The sequence below is a fragment of the Cnephaeus nilssonii genome, assembly GCF_951640355.1.
Source record: "Cnephaeus nilssonii genome assembly, chromosome: 13".
Lineage (NCBI taxonomy): Eukaryota > Metazoa > Chordata > Mammalia > Chiroptera > Vespertilionidae > Cnephaeus > Cnephaeus nilssonii.
Window position 1 is genome coordinate 10,831,343 of NC_137084.1, and position 16,161 is coordinate 10,847,503.

Below are 16,161 nucleotides of genomic sequence, written 5' to 3' on the forward strand. Positions count from 1 at the left end.
ATCGGCCTGCGGACTCAAGGGTCCCGGGTTCGATTCCGGTCAAGGGCATGTACCTTGTTTGCGGGCACGTACCCAGTGGGGAGTGTGCAGGAGGCAGCTGATCGATGTTTCTCTCTCATTGATGTTTCTAACTCTCTATCCCTCTCCCTTCCTCTCTGTAAAAAATCAATAAAATATATTAAAAAAACGTATTTATTGAGACTATACTATGTGTAAGGTGCTGTATTAGACACCAATAGATATGCATTTGTACATTTTGCTTTTACACTAAAGAAGCAAATGGCAAAGCAAAGTGTGGAGGATTCTGAGTCTTCTTGTTTTGAAGGAGTTATTCCCATGGCAGTAGAATTTTTATGAAAGAAAACATTTTTTTTTGCAAAATATTAAAGAGGTGAAGAGGTTTAGCAAAGGAATTGCAGAGTTGCCCTCCTTGGTGCATACTATTGTCAATCAGATTTTAAATAGCTCTGAAGGCAGAATTGATTTTTATCTTACATTTGAACTGATGTTTGCACTGGTGGTCAATGGGTCTGGTAGATATTGGTTTTTACATTAAGAGGCCCAAACCTTTCTCTTGCCTTTGTTGTTGGCCGGCCCCTAACCAGGCTTGGACCTAGGCAGTCCTAGGCAGATACACTGAGTTTGGCTTGAACTCATACATATTTATATTAGAAAGTCAATCTTCCCACCAACCTTACTGAGTTTAAAAATAGTACTTCTCTGGGCATAAAATGTTTGAGTGCACTTACCACTGACTAGCCATACTAATGAGCTATTGCAGTGACATTTCTTGGCCTTGAGTTTGGCTAATCTGATAGATTTAAAAAATATATGTAATGAAAATGCTTATTTAAAAGAAGTTTATAGTGTGACATCATGGGCTCTCCAGACAGACTGCCTGACTCTGCAGACAGACTGCCTGGCTGTGCCACTTTGTGGCTGTGGCACCTTCACTGAGGTTACTCTTAGTGCTTAGAGCTCATTGCCTATAAAACAGGAAATAATGGAGCTGTTGGATTACTGAGTTAATGCATATAATATATCAGCTCATAAGAGTTGACTATTATTATTGTTTTTATTTCTGCTAGTTAATCAGGTCTTATTTTATGGTTTCAAGAATTAATCATAGTAAAACCACCTTGTTCACCAATCCCCCACTCACATGCTCAGTTTCTAGGCTATGTTCTTTGTTGCTGGAGTCTTGTGAATTTCGTAATTATATTTTTTGTGAAGGTGACAGCATCACAATAGTGAGAGAAGTATTTCAAATAAGATTCAGTTTTTGAATATCGAATCATGCTCAGTTATCTCCCCATATATGCTGCCACTGGCAACGGTCAAGGCAAGCCCGTTGTTAGTCACTTCCAGGGAGAATGTATTCTTCCTTAAGATCGTCTTTGAGTAGCAGGCAGCATCACTGAGCCAACCGCACGTTATTGGGGATCTTCTGCAGCCCTCTGGTCCTGTGAAAACTTACTGAGGGGAAACCTGTTGTGCTTCTATTTGTGGTGTGTTTTTTTTTTTTTTTGTCCTCCTTAAGAAAGCTGTGGGAGAGCATTGCTTATTTGTGATGCCTCCATGTTCTCTCACACGTACAAGTATAAGGGAACACATCCCTTCATCATGAGTTGATCAGAAAACCAAGATTGGCTCTTGAATTCTTGTAATGGTGCCCAATAAGCCGGAAACACGTTTTTGTTGTTTGCAGGTGTTGAAACTTAGAGCATGCATTCTGAATGTGACAGAGTAGTTCATTTTCCTGCTAAAAGTTAAAGTTCTTTCCTTCTGGCATCATTGTTTTTTAATATGCTTTTGTTGTTGTTGTTGTTGAAATATTGCCATATCTTTACAGGACGAAATTCAACACTCCATTTCCTTTCTCTTCTCCCCTCAGGAAAATATGGGAAAATGAGACAAAAATAGCATCTTCTTGCCTTATTTTCCTATAGAGGTAGACAGTGGGTTGAGGGGTGAGAGGCATGAACAAGTTATTCCCAAACAATATTTCTCTGAGACCTTTTGGATGGAATCTGACTGCAACAATAGGGTAGAAATAGGTGCACCAGGGACTTCTACCTTCTAGAAAGGGGAATCTCAAACAGGGACAGGCCTTGTGAGATGGACCTGCTCTACCTGAGCATATTTGCTTTATTCTTGGGACCATTACAGGCGTTCAGACGAGTTAGGTCAGTTGTAAATTCCGAGAAAGGATCAAGTGAAATATTTTGCATCCTGCAGATTTGCCGCCGCTGCTGCCCGGGGAAGTGGAGGACGTAAGCACCCACATTCCTTCTGGCATTCCTTCCGCAGCTGACATTCTTCCCGCAGCCCAGCCTCTGACCCCTGCAGTCAACCCAAGGCCCATGGTGGAAGGAGCGGCCGCGCAAAAGGACGAGGTACTCCATGGTGGACTCGATCAGTCTGGAAATCGCTGTGGTTTTGTAACTTGTCCTTTCAGAGACATGCTCCTCTGCCTGTCTCTCTCGTATTTTTCTCAGATTTGGGAAAATTCCAAATTCAAGTTGCTTATTTGGCCCTTCTCACAGCCATCTATCGCTATTGTATATATTTCTTTTTAAACACAGAGAGCGATCGTGTTTTTACATGGAAACTAGTTTTTTTTAGAATATGTTTTTATTGATTTCAGAGAGAGGGAGAGAGAGATAGGAACATCAATGATGAGAGAGAATCATCCATCAGCTGCCTCCTGCATGCCCCCTAGTGTGGATTGAGCCCTCAACCCCAGCATGTGCCCTGAATGGGAATGGAACAGTGACCAACTGGTTCATGGGTTGATGCTCATCCACTGAGCACACCCGCTGTGGAAAATATTTTTATTTCATGACGTATCTCTGTAGGCCAGTGCTACCTGGGGACAGTGCCACCGGAAGGACAGAGGAAGGGGACAGATGGCTTTCTTACCTCTGTTAGTCTGAACTGGCCTTTTTTCTTTGTATTATTGTTCCTACGGTCCTGCAGACATCCTGTATTTGTTAAGAGAAAGCGAGGCTGCTCCAGGAGAGAATCCCAACAATGATTCAGTGGTGGAAGGGATAGAAGTTTCTTTCCTGGAACAACCTGTGGAGGGTCTCTCAAGTTAGCAAGTGGCTCTGTTCCCTGGACTCACCACGGCTCCTTCTCTCTGGAACTCCACTCTGCCTTGGGACACTGTGCTCAAGTGCATGCTGCGAGTCAGGTCCCCATCCTTCCCGGGCAGGGATGAGTGCCCGGGGCCGCCTGCTTCCCCAGGCTCAGAGCTCAGGGCTCCATTTCTGCTCACGTCCTATTGGCAGCCACTCAGTCACATGTTCCCACCCACCACAAGGGAGGCTGGGAAGTGTCATCCAGCTGTTTGCTTCCCCAGCAGGGTAGAATGGAACCTCTGCCACATGCGTTCTCTCCCAAATGCACCACTTGAAAGTCATCTTTCGCCATCGTTTACAACTCTTCTGCATGTACTCGACAAAGGTGCACCAGCAGAGGCTGCCGGATGTGACCTTTAGCACCCAGTTCACTCTAACACGAAAGGGGATCAGGCACAGAGGTAGCCAAGGGCTCTTTATTATCTCTTTCTAAGAAAGCCCTTAGGATGCTTCTTGATTATTTAATTATCAGGCATTAGTCTTGCTACTTGAAGATATTTTGTTATGGGAGCAGTCGTTCAATCAAATAATCCAGACATTTCACTTTTAAATTTCCCCTTTATCATAAGACTTTGTTCACTGGTATGGCAGACTTCTGTCTAGGATGCCAGTAGGCTTATGTTAAACCCCTAAATTGGTTACCAGATAAACTGGTAGGGACAGCCATTTTTCAATCTGCTTTTTGAATTGTGGATTGCTTTTGTTGAGTAGTAAGAAACTAAAAATGCAAGGTTATTTCTGACAGGTATGAGTTTCTTTCAAAGACTTGTTTATGACTTCCATTGTGACCATACAAATGATTTGACCAACTAGTGGTCACTGCATCTGGTGCCATTATGGAAATGTTTATAAAATGATTTTAGTTGATGTGTTAAAAGAAAACCCTGAATGATTTTTGGAACCTGTCAAACATCCAGTAAAATGCTATTTAAAACCCTGTATATGATTGTATCTTCAAAAAGAATATACATTTATTCCCAGAAAATGTCAACATTTTAAAATGTTGGAATCAAAATGATATAAACATGTTTATGTTGGCAAACTCAAGAGACATAGATGAATAACTTTTGAATATCCAGAGTAATATCTTGGTTTGGAATTTTTATTTCTAACCACCATTTGGAAGAGAAACCTTTCAGAACTGGAAATCATAATACTGTACCAACTCTGCCATGGTTTAATAGTATCAGTCTTATTTTAAAGCACCCAATGCCAGTATAAGACCATAAGCATCAACTTCCAGCAAATATGTCCTGTAAGGGCCTACCAAGGGGCTGGAGACAGTTACTTTCTGTGACTTCAGTCTGGAAAGATGAAAACGTACCCTGATGTCCCAACTTCCTGTAATTGCCTAATAAGAATCCACAGCTTCCTAGTGTGGATTAGACCAATTAAAAATATTTTGTTGTTAATTTTATCACTGGTTTTATACATGTGCATTTTTCCCCTTAGAGTCAAACATTTTCCAAGAAACTTCCAGTTTCTATTTGTGAATAATTTCTTGCCTTAGTTAATATATTTTGACAAAAGTAATTCACATTAGAAAGATGAAAAATTGTGAGTTCCTCCTCCCCATCCCCAACTCATAGAAGAGGTCGTAGAAGAAACTTGTATAGTACTTTTTTAATGGGAGATCTCCTATTTTTCCAATTCATATAGGGACTTCAAAAATTTTCACTTATAAAGACAGTTTATTTACCATATTGCTTTGTAATAGAGCCTACAGCTAAATGCTGCTGTCATTAGTTCTGTTTTCTTTGACTTGCCAATGTGGTACTAGGAATGAAAATGACTCCTCTTGTAGCAGTCCCGCTTAGAATGAGTCACATGAGCAATTTAAGGAAACTAGCAGTGTTCTGCCAGTGTACAAATTCCATTCCCCCAGAGGCTCAAAAAGGTTTCAATTAGATTTGAAATTATACACCTGAAATCCACATATTTCAGCTCTTTAGGCAAAAATAACAAGTTAATAACTTAATTCACAGTTGTTTTCTGTTTAATAGCGGGGTACTTGGCGTTCCATTGCACAAATTCTTCTCTTTGAAATAAATCAGAATTTGAGTTTGCAACTAATTTGGAGTCCTTTAGCTCAGGACCCCAAGATGAACCTTACTTGAAAGAAGGGAATTCCCAAAGTGTGCCCGAGTAGCCAACAGCTGAAATACATAAATAGGATTGCGACTTTGCTATCTTTTGAAAGCTGCCATTTTGATGTTCACAGTGAAGTTTTCTGAGTTGCAGTGTGTATCTAGTCCTTCCTTCCTTCCTTCCTTCCTTCCTTCCTTCCTTCCTTCCTTCCTTCCTTCCTTCCTTCCTTCCTTCCTTCCTTCCTCCCTCCCTCCCTCCCTCCCTCCCTCCCTCCCTCCCTCCCTCCCTTCCTTCCTTCCTTCCTTCCTTCCTTCCTTTCCCTCTCTCTCTCTCTTTATTTCTTTGTGTTTTTTTTTTAAAGTTAGGTTTATTGAGATCTCATTTACAGAGTAAAATTTACCATTTTGGCGTGTATATAGTAAAAAATACTAAATAAAAAACAGGAATACTTTTTATTTATATTTAGAATTTTTAAATGGCATCATTAACATATATAGTAAAATAATAGTTACTTTTTAAAATATATTATTTTTATTTATTTCAGAGAAGAAGGGAGATGGAGAGAGAGAAACATCAATGATCAGAAAGAATCATTGATTGGCTGTCTCCTGCATGCCCCCCACTGGGGATCGAGCCCGAAACCCAGGCATGTACCCTTGACCAGGAATCGAACTGTGACCTCCTGGTTCATAGGTTAACACTTAACCACTGAGCCATGCCGGCTGGGCAGTAATTACCTTTTAAGTCCTATGTTGTTTTATAAATTTCTAAATGTTATGTTGATTTATAAATCTACAAGTACTAGGGTATTCATAATTACATATTCCCAATTACTTTGCTCTAATAACGGATTTATTACTATTCAGTCCGCAAGAGCCATTGATATATACTAAATGTTAATAAAACTCAGAATAATATGTTAATACAAAATTATAATGTCAGAGGCTTGGAAAAACCCCAAGATGCATACTAGTAAAAATGTATGCTAAAATTGCTAGGTCTTACAAATTATCCATCTACACCTCCCTTCCCCAACCACTCTTTGTATCTGTATGTGTGTGCATATTCTGAAAGAATGTTAGATAGAAAGTTTACTTTTGAAATTATAGTGTAAAATAAACTAAGTCCTAAAGTAAGTTAGACACCTCAACTTTAGTAAGAAGTCTATTTTTTTCTTCAGTTGGGTTCACTTTTTGCATTATAACATTTGTTCTTATTTCTCATACTTACAATTTCTTAAATAGTTTATATTCTTTCTTGCCCTTAGTTCTTAGATGTTCATTTTCTTTTGCTTGGGATATTTCCTGTCCACTCTGTTCTCTCAGACTCACTCTCTCTTTTCCTCTTTAACTTGTACTAGTCTTTCTGGGCTGGGATCAGCTTAGGTATCACTCCCGGAAGTTCTCCTTGACCTCCAGGCTGGGGTTAGTATCCCTGCTCTAGGATCCCATTGCACCTTGTATGTACTCCCGGAACAACATTGTGTTATATTTGCTTCTTTTCATTTTGCTTGACTCCATGTAACTGTAATCTGGTAGGCTGGGACTGCAGCCTTTTCATTCTAGTACCATTGCTCGCCTATGCCTAGCACAGGGTCTGGTAATATAGAAACAAGACATGATGCCTACTTCCTTTAACCAGGTATGCAAGGCAGCAAGGATCCCGTGAGCCGGAATGCACTGGTAAAAATGGGGCTCCCTTGTGTCCCTGGCAGGATCCCTCAGGATGGGGCCAGGCCTGCCAGCCTCAGTGCTTATTGCTGCGTAGACTTGGAGACTGCAAGGATGCTCAGATGCAGGAAATGAACATGTTGCCTGCTTGTGTTTCTTCATTTGAGCTGCTTTCAACAGTATTACCGCATGGTCACTTTGACTGTGCCGTTTAAGTTCAATCTCAGGAAGTGATCATGATGATCGGTTGGCTGACTCCCTCCCTGTGTCGGCTGCTCCAGACGTCATGGTATTATGTGGAGCCTTGAGTGCTTTTTATTATATGCTATGGGATTTGGTTAGCTTGTCTAGGAAAGGGCTTAGGGAAGACTTCCAGGTTGATTTTTCCTGTGTTTTTAGAGAAGGGGAAGCTTTCCCTGAAGACTGGATTCACATCTCACTTCTCTTTCTTACTGACTGCATAGTCTGGGGCACGTGACTTTGCTGTTCAGCTCCTTGTGAGATGGGTTGTTTGAAGATCACCGCTCTTGCCCACACAGTTCCTAGTACCGGGGCTGGCCCTTGGTGGGAACTCACTTCAGTGAGAGCTCCCATCACCCTTGTCGGGAGAGCACGCACTTTCTAATAAAGAGGAAATCAACAAGCCTCTGAAATGCGTTCCCTTGCTGGTTTTACTAAGAAAGGACGAAAGATGGCTGGGTGTTTGCTATTAACCCTGTACCCCTAACTATGAGATTCAACTTGCCCAACGGACAGGAGATAATCTATTTTTTATGGTTGTGGGTTTTTTCTTTCTTTCACCTTTAATAACAGCACGGTTTCTGAGCTATATGCTCCGTTTTCAAGAACATTAAAAAAGCCACTCAATGAGATCATTTTCCAGGCAAGAATATTTAAAGCTGATTATGGCCTCAGGGCATTTTTTTCATTCTTGCATAAACCATAGTTTTCAATTATTTCAGCATCACCATACATATTATAGAGCTGCACAGAGGTGCCGGATGAGTTCACGTGTCACACACCATTTGCTTGGGGAGAGGCTCTTGAAGGGGTGATACAGTGAGATTTAAGCCATTCTCTTTTTGTTTAGTGAGAAATATGCTTTTTTTAAAAAAAAAAATCTACCTTCTTTTAGGAAGTGTTTAAAACACAGATTATGAATAAATAGATATAAAATTATTATACCTCTTTGCATTTACTCTGGCTTGTAGATAAATTCTGTATTATTTAAAAAATTCTTGGGTAGGACAAAAGGATCCTGGACTTTTAAATTTAAGGAGACACTATGTGTTTTAATTCTTACTCTTTTTGGACCAGGAATGATAGGTATTATCTGAAGAAGTAAATGTAATAAGTGTAGAGTACTTTTATCTTTGAAAATGTTTTGTTAAGCCCTAGCCGGTTTGGCTCAGTGGATAGAGTGTAGGCCATGCGGATGGAAAGGTCCCAAGTTCCATTCCGGTCAAGGGCACATGCCCAGGTGGCGGGTTTAGTCCCCAGGTGGGAGCATGCAGGAGGCAGCCAATCAATGATTCTCTCTCATCATGGTGTTTCTATATCTCTCTCTCCCTTTTCCTTTCTCTCTGAAATCAATAAAAATATATATAAAAAGAAAATTGCTTTGTTGATATGTCTTTTATGGTAAATGGTGAAAATGTATTCAAGGTTGATCAGAATCTTAAGGTGTATTTTTTCACACTTTAATATGAGCCTTTAGTTTTTCAATATGCCTCTAGTCCTAACACTACAGGTGGTAAAAATGTAATGAATGTGTGCAAGAGAGATTTTCTGCTTCTTGCTGTGGACGGAATTAGTGATATGTTTAGAGGTAGGGCGGTACAAATGGGGCATTTTAAGGGGCTTACATTAGGTCAAATTGAGTAAGTGACTGTATTCCTTTACTTAAAAAAGGACCTAACCAGCTGAAAGAGCTGGAGTCTAAAAAATGTTTAATTAAAGAGTAATAGGGAATTTACGTTTTCGACTTTATCTTCGTTTACAATGATTGTAAATGATTTTCATCCTTTGCTACCTCTTGCAGATACTCGGGGATGAAGTTCAGCCCTTCAGACTTGATGAAGAATTTGATTATGATACTGTGATGCTAACCCCCAAGTTCACTCCTGCAGAGGTAGAAGCCATCAAAGAACAACTATCCAAGCACAAGCGAGAGAACACCAATGCGGACTTGGAGGAACCCCGTGACTGATTCACCAAGACATCTTCCTGTTTACACTTATTTTGTTCTTATTCAAGCAAAAATAGAATAAATGATAAACCTACTGTAAGCCCCTCTGTGGAAATTTATGTGTGTATTGATTTGTCAGTTACTTGCCTATAGGGAGATGCTGCTAACAAGACCACAGAGATCTCCATCCTCACGGAGCTCCCTTCTGTCACGTTGTTGCTGCATCCCATGGCTGGTAGGGGGCGATGGAGGTGGCGAGTTGGGACAGAAGGCAACGCCCACTGAAGCATCAGTTTGAAGAGAGTACCACAACTAAGTAACACGGGGCATTGTGACAAAGATTGGAAGCATCATCCCACCTTTTTGGGGGCGAAGGACAGTTACACATGTCAAATGCATTGTAGCACAGCGAGAAGTACTGATTATGTGGGAAGGTTATTGGCCCTAGCTATCCAGACATATTGGTATGAATCTGATTGCTGAGAGGCCGGGCTTCTAGGATTGATTGGGAAAGGCATGACTGGAAAAGAAGGCAACTGAGAATTGATTCTATGTCATGTATTAAATTCTTGTACTTTGTTATCGCCATTGTGATAGCTACAAAGTGCAAGGAATGATCTCTGTCTGCAGAAGCATAAAATATAATTTGAAGAGGCAAGACGTAGGTAGAAAAAACAACTAGAGAATGTAAAGCTTCTTATGAAGTGTTATTGTGTAGAGTACCCATTCATGCCTTAAGGAAAGGAGAACAGATGGCTGGAGGCACAGGTGAAGGGGGAGTAGTATGTATGAAGTCATTTTTATTATTGAAGGAATCTCTAACAAATCAAATGTACTTACTCTTAATTAGTTTTCACTCAGGCCTGTGCTCATGTACATGCATATGTGTGTATATGTGTATTCATAGAAATGGCCATTTATATCCTTAGGAAAGAATGTTCTCGATTTAACATTACAATGGAGTCAAGTGATTTCCACATTTATTTTTCTTTATTCAGTCAAGAAACTCTCATTTAACACCCTTTATGTGCCAAGGTAATGGGGAGGATACAAGTAGAGGTGGTCTGATATTGTGGGGAAGACAGATGTATACACAAATAATTACAGTAGAGCCACGCTGTCTAATAGAATAACCACTAGCTGCATGTGGCTATGGAGCACTTGAAATGTAGGTAGTGTGACAGAGGAACTGATTTTTTTTTTAATCCTCACCCAAGGAGTGAGGATATTATTTCCATTGATTTTTAGAGAGAGTGGAATGGAGAGAGCAGGGGAGATAGAGAGAAACATTGATGTGAGAGAGACACATCAATTAGTTGCCTCCGGCTTGTATCCTGACTGAGACTAGGGGTTGAACCTGAAACTGAGGTATGTGCCCTTGACTGGAAATTGAACCCGTGACCCTTTGGTCCATGGGCTGATGCTCTAACCACAGAGCAAAACCAGCCAGGGCGAGGAATTGATTTCTAAATGCTAATTTTATTTTAATTTAAAATAAAAAGTTGATATTTGATATAGGTCTTATCAAAATTTCTACTACATTTGGAACTTAGGTATGTGCATCTGTACTTTTTCAACTGTACTTTTATGACATGTAAATACAGATCAATTATTTTTTATGACAGTTTAGTGTCTAAATTTGAAATACGCTACAAATGTGAAATACACATTGGAGTTCAAAGGATTAATATGAGAAACTGTGGACTATCTTGTTATATTTTTGTACTGATTACATGTGGAAATTATGATATTTTGGGTACACTAGGTTAAATGAAATGTATAATTAAAATTCACCCCTCCCTTTTTACCTTTTAGAGGAGGCTCCTGGAACATTTACAGTCACACCTGCGCTTGCATGTTCTTCCTTGCAGCTCTGCAGTAAAGAGTATTGTAAGAGTCCTGTGCACGTGAGCTCCTGGGACAAAGCAAGTTGGAGTGATTTCACCTTGCCATGGAGAGCTGGGGAGTCTTCACAGAGAGGTGGCCTTTGAGCGTGGTCAGGAAGAAATGAGTTTTTGACTGCAGGCTATTAGAATAGCTTGTCTGGGGAGATGATAGGAGCGTGAGTTAAAGCAGTGTAGGTGGCAGTAAAGGGCATGTATTGGATTAGAGATTTGGATGTAGAACTAGCAAGGATTGTTGACTATGCAATGTGGGAACGAGAGAGCAATTGCGAGGTTAAGAAGATGTTAGCATGCAAACTAGATAGCACACCAACTTGAGGAGGGAATCCCGTTGTGATATAATTGTTCACAGGATCGGAGACACTCTTTTGACTCAATCTATACACAGCACTTTGGCATTTTAAATAATGAAAAGACTTCACCATTTTCAAGGCATCTCAATTTTATGGACTTCAATAGTCTTCCAATAGAAGAAACAAAGCCATCCTTCCAAGCGTTTAAAAAGATTGGCATTTTCGTGTCGTACTTCATTACCTGGGCTGGGTGGGTGGCAGGTGAACGATACTGCCCAGCATTCTGTCTGTAGAGTTGGTGAACAGCGTCTTGGCTTCGGTCCTTCCGGCAATTCTTGATTCCTGCATTATTTGGGGCAATTGTGCATTACAGCAAAAGTGACACCGGGAAATGAGTCCCTGAAAGCCTCTCAATGAAATAGTTTTGTCTCAGTTGTACTGTTACTCTTGCCCTAACTAGCAACTCCTCCTCCATGACTTTCAGCTTTATGGATCCCTTGAATCGATGTAAATGGCTTGTTTTACGCCGGCTGGCAACCCCTAACTGAGTGTCTCTAGGAGAAGCCTGTGTGTGCATTGATGGATAATGCCTGCATGGAGTAGGTAGCGCCCCCCGGGGTAAGATTAATGTGCAGTAGCAGGTAAGGAGGTGCACCTGTACATATAAACCAACATGGGAGGGGAGAACATGAAAAATTGTCAAGTGTCTTGAAATAATGTGGCATTTGCCACACAAACTAGCTTGAATGAAGATTTCAAGCCCGCCACACTGAGTGTGGTGGCACACTGAGCAATCTTTGAGAAAAAAATATTGACCGGTATTGAAATTCCTTGATTCTTTCATCAAGAATCCCCACCACTCCCATGAACAAGATGGAACTATATCCTCATTTAAAAAGGAAAGGTTCTTTATCTGTAGGTGATTGTATGGTCAAATTAAAATATGAAAGAGATAAAACAATTTTAATTTCATTGCTTGTTTCTTGGAAGTTGATGGTAAATGAATAGGTAGTGATTTGAACGAGGCAATCTTATTGAGAATTTTCTAGAAAAATATTTATCCAGTATGAGGAAGAGAAATTCATACCTGACCAAGGTCTGTCCAGTCCTTACATAAAATGGCCACCATTTACCTTCTTCCTCATTTTATATCAGGTTCTGACCAGCTTGTATTTGTTTTCCTTTTGCAAACACCTTGTTTCTACCACAGGGCCTTTGCTCTCACTCTTCTTTGTGCCTGGCCTTCCTTGGTCTTCAAAGTCTGGATCCTTCTCAGGTGAGCAGTAGCTCCCTAGTGCCTCTCTCTGAACACCTATCTAACCCCTTTTCACAAACTTTCACCCCAGTCACTGTGGCTCTCGGTAAAGCAGAATCCTTTATCATTTCACTTAATAATGTTAATGCTCAGAAGAGTCATCAAACTTTAGAGGTGGTTTGAAAGCCTAATTCCCCTGTGTTCTTTATATTTTTACTTATTCTGAGAGCGTTGTGAGCCACAAGAGGGTTCTAAGCAGAGGAGGGATGTGATCTGACTTCAGTTGATGGAGGATGGTGGGAAGGGGTTAGGGCTGTATTGTATCGGAGGAGGTCACCCGGATGGAAGGGTGTGCAGGGCTGGAATGTGAAGGACCTTCATACTTTCCTCTCTGGAAGTTCATATGACCTTGCTATCCCTGGTATTCTGAAAATGTAGACATGTGTTGGCATACGTCTATTTTGTCCTTTGCGCTGGGCACTCAGTAGCCATTTAGTCTGCAAACCTATGTCCTTCAATTCTAGGAAGTTGTCTTGAATTGTTATTATTTTTATTGTTATTATTACTATTGAAATTATCTTGAATTATTTTTTGATGATTTTTCTTTCTTTTATTTTCTCCTTTTCAGAATGTTCACTTTTTTGGATGCTGAACTTCCTAGATTGCTACTCTAGTATTTTTGTATTCTCATCTATCTTTACCCCCCCCCCCCAATTTTGCTCTATTTTCTGAGATTTTTCCTAACTTTATCTTCCACATTTTAATTGCAATGTATTATTTTCTTTAAAATATTTTTAGTTTATTTTTTAAATCTACAAAACAGTAAAGCCATTTTCATGGAAGGAAAAAAAAAAAGACAAACACCAGAAAACACATCCTTTTTCAGCCAGAGTTGCATCAGGATGAGACTAGTAGGCAGAAAAGGTGAAGAGAGTGTCTTATCCTTGAGAGTGTTGAGATAGTGCTTCTTTTTTTTTTTTTTAAATATATTTTATTGATTTTTTACAGAGAGGAAGAGAGAGGGATAGAGAGTTAGAAACATCGATGAGAGAGAAACATCGATCAGCTGCCTCTTGCACACCCCCCACTGGGGATGTGCCCGCAACCAAGGTACATGCCCTTGACCGGAATCGAACCCGGGACCCTTGAGTCCACAGGCCGACGCTCTATCCACTGAGCCAAACCGGTTTCGGCAAGAGATAGTGCTTCTTGATGGTAATAAGCACTTGCGCTTACTATGTTGAATAAATGAGCAATAGGAAGTGGAGCGAGATGTTGGGGGGGTGGGGTTTGCATATTCTATCGTGCTGTAGAAAGCCTCAGATGTGACCATGTGGTAGCTAGGTGAGAACTAGGACCCCTGGCGCAGAGAGGGGAGAGATGCATGAGGGTGCTGGGTCTCTGTCTGGGTTGCCTTTGGTATGTACAGAGCATTCCTGTGTTAGGAGCTCCATCCTCAAGAGCAGATCCTCCTGGTCCCGATGTTCCTGTTGCAGAGTGTTGTTTGCAACACTACATCGGTTAGCAGAGTGTTGTTTTGCCTCTGTAGTACCTTCTCTGTATCCCCCCCTTGCCACTCTTCAAGCCTTCATTTTTACTTACCCCCTCCTGGGAGCCTTCTTGCTTCCCAATTAGTCTCTAAATGTCTCTATTCTAGCTTGTTTTGCACATTGATTTCATATTAATCTTCATGTTGCTATCTTGTTTCAAAACCACCACTAGCTGCTTGTTATCTATGGAATTTGTGAAAACTTCTCAATATAGCATTCAAGGCTCTTTTCCCATGGACCCCCCATGCTACAGACAACACTGACTACTCGTGGCTCCTGAATGTTGCCTTCCACCTTCACGCTTTTCTTCTTGCTGTTCTTTCTGGATGATCCCCCTTCATTTCTGCCCCGTGAATTTCCACTCATCCTTTATGATGAACCACAGGGGTTGCCTCCTTCATGCAGCCTTTCTGATCCTCCCAACCAGCTTTAATTTCACCTTCCCCAGAACCTTGCTATCATTTTGTAGCACTATTGGTGCTCCCCACCTTTTGCTCGTATCCTAGCCATTCGTGTACATGTCTTCCCATCTGACCCTGAGGGCAAGCACCAAGTCTCATTCATCCTTACAGCTTCAGCTAAGCACCGTCGCTTGCTCGTTATGGTTCTCATCACTGACCTCATTTACTTCCAGAGCCCAGGTGGAGTGCTGACAAAAATGGATCCCATTCCCATTTTTGTATTCAACCAATATTTATCTAGTGTCTGGTTTCTTGGTTACAGTTTATTATAGAAACGAATAATTAATGCCATGATTTATTAGCCCATGGAAAGTATGGTAAAGAAACTAATGCAAAATGTCTGCACAAGCTGCACCAGAATGATTTATTGAGTTAACAGTCAGAAACAAGCAATTTTCTCTCCCAGTGAAAAGTGGGAGAGAAAAAAGACCCAGCAGTATAATTCTACTGTAAGTAAATTTTGCATAAAGGGAAATAGAAGGACATTTTAGTATCTGAATAATGGCAAATCAGTAGTAAAAGTTATGGTACATGATATATAATTATAATGCTTTTCTTCACGTTTATAAAAAATGTGCAGTCTCTTTAAAGAGGTTTTGGTGTTGGTTCCACTTCAGATGGTAGTAGCAGATTATCTCCATTGTGTGCACTTAGAATATTGACATCCACGTTAAGATAAAAGAGTAAATTCAGCGACTCTCCAAATTGTATTAATATTGGCTATATTCTCAGAAGAACTTAGCATCAATTTTAGTTTAGATTGAAAAGTAGTTTCAAAGGACGGCTTATGTGCAAGTGGCGGTAATGGCGCTTGAAGTAATTAGGGTGTTTAACAACCAGGCAGAAAAAAACCCACTAATTATTCTCATCTTTTTTTTTTCCTTCGAAAATATTTTAATCATACAGATTGGAACTTGAAAAAATACACACCATGGGATCAGATATCCTTGTAAAAAATAATTTTCTAAGTCCTCTGGGTTTAAATGGTTAGTGTCTCAGACTTGCAGAGGACTTAGGTTTGGAGAACAAAGGCCTGCTAATTCCTGAAGAGGCTCAGTTCCTGAAGACTAGTTTATGCCTTTCTTTGAATGTTTTGGTCACTGTTTTGATGTATTTGACACTAATTATTTTTGATGTATTTGACACTAATTATTTTTGAATATATATATATATATATATATATATATATATATATATATACTTTTTCAGTGAATCCAACTTACTTGCAAATCTAAGTTTTATAGATTAGTCTGTATTGCTTTTTTGTTTTGTTGAAATTGAGTTTGATAACATTTCTCAGGGGAAAAATCATGCAGCTTTTGTCTTTGTTCAATGGTCTTCCTATTTATTGTTCTGGCCTTTGGGCTTTGCCTGTAGCATCTGTATCTGCCTCCCCCATCCCCACACCCATCCACCAGGTGTAAGTAGCATAGAGAAATGCACGCTGGCTGTTGTTTGTGTTTAAACAGCTGAACACCTGGCTGCTCACATGCAGGTGCACAGAACTCTGGAGAAGGGATTTTAAGACAAAGAGAAGAATATATGCATGTTGTGAATAAGGGCTTGGGTGCTGGACTTGATATTCTTCTGTGTTCAAAACACTATAGGA

General features: G+C 40.3%; 1 protein-coding gene across 1 annotated transcript in view; it reads left to right on the forward strand.

The window, feature by feature from the left end:
- IFTAP (intraflagellar transport associated protein) overlaps positions 1 to 9,365 on the forward strand; it is a 57,358-nt gene extending 47,993 nt beyond the window's left edge. The window contains exons 6-7 of the mRNA XM_079787013.1: positions 2,239 to 2,396; positions 8,943 to 9,365. Of these exons, the coding sequence (XP_079643139.1) occupies positions 2,239 to 2,396; positions 8,943 to 9,110 (326 nt within the window). The 3' untranslated portion in view covers positions 9,111 to 9,365. The remainder of the gene's footprint in view (positions 1 to 2,238; positions 2,397 to 8,942) is intronic.
- The last annotated feature ends 6,796 nt before the right edge of the window (positions 9,366 to 16,161 follow it).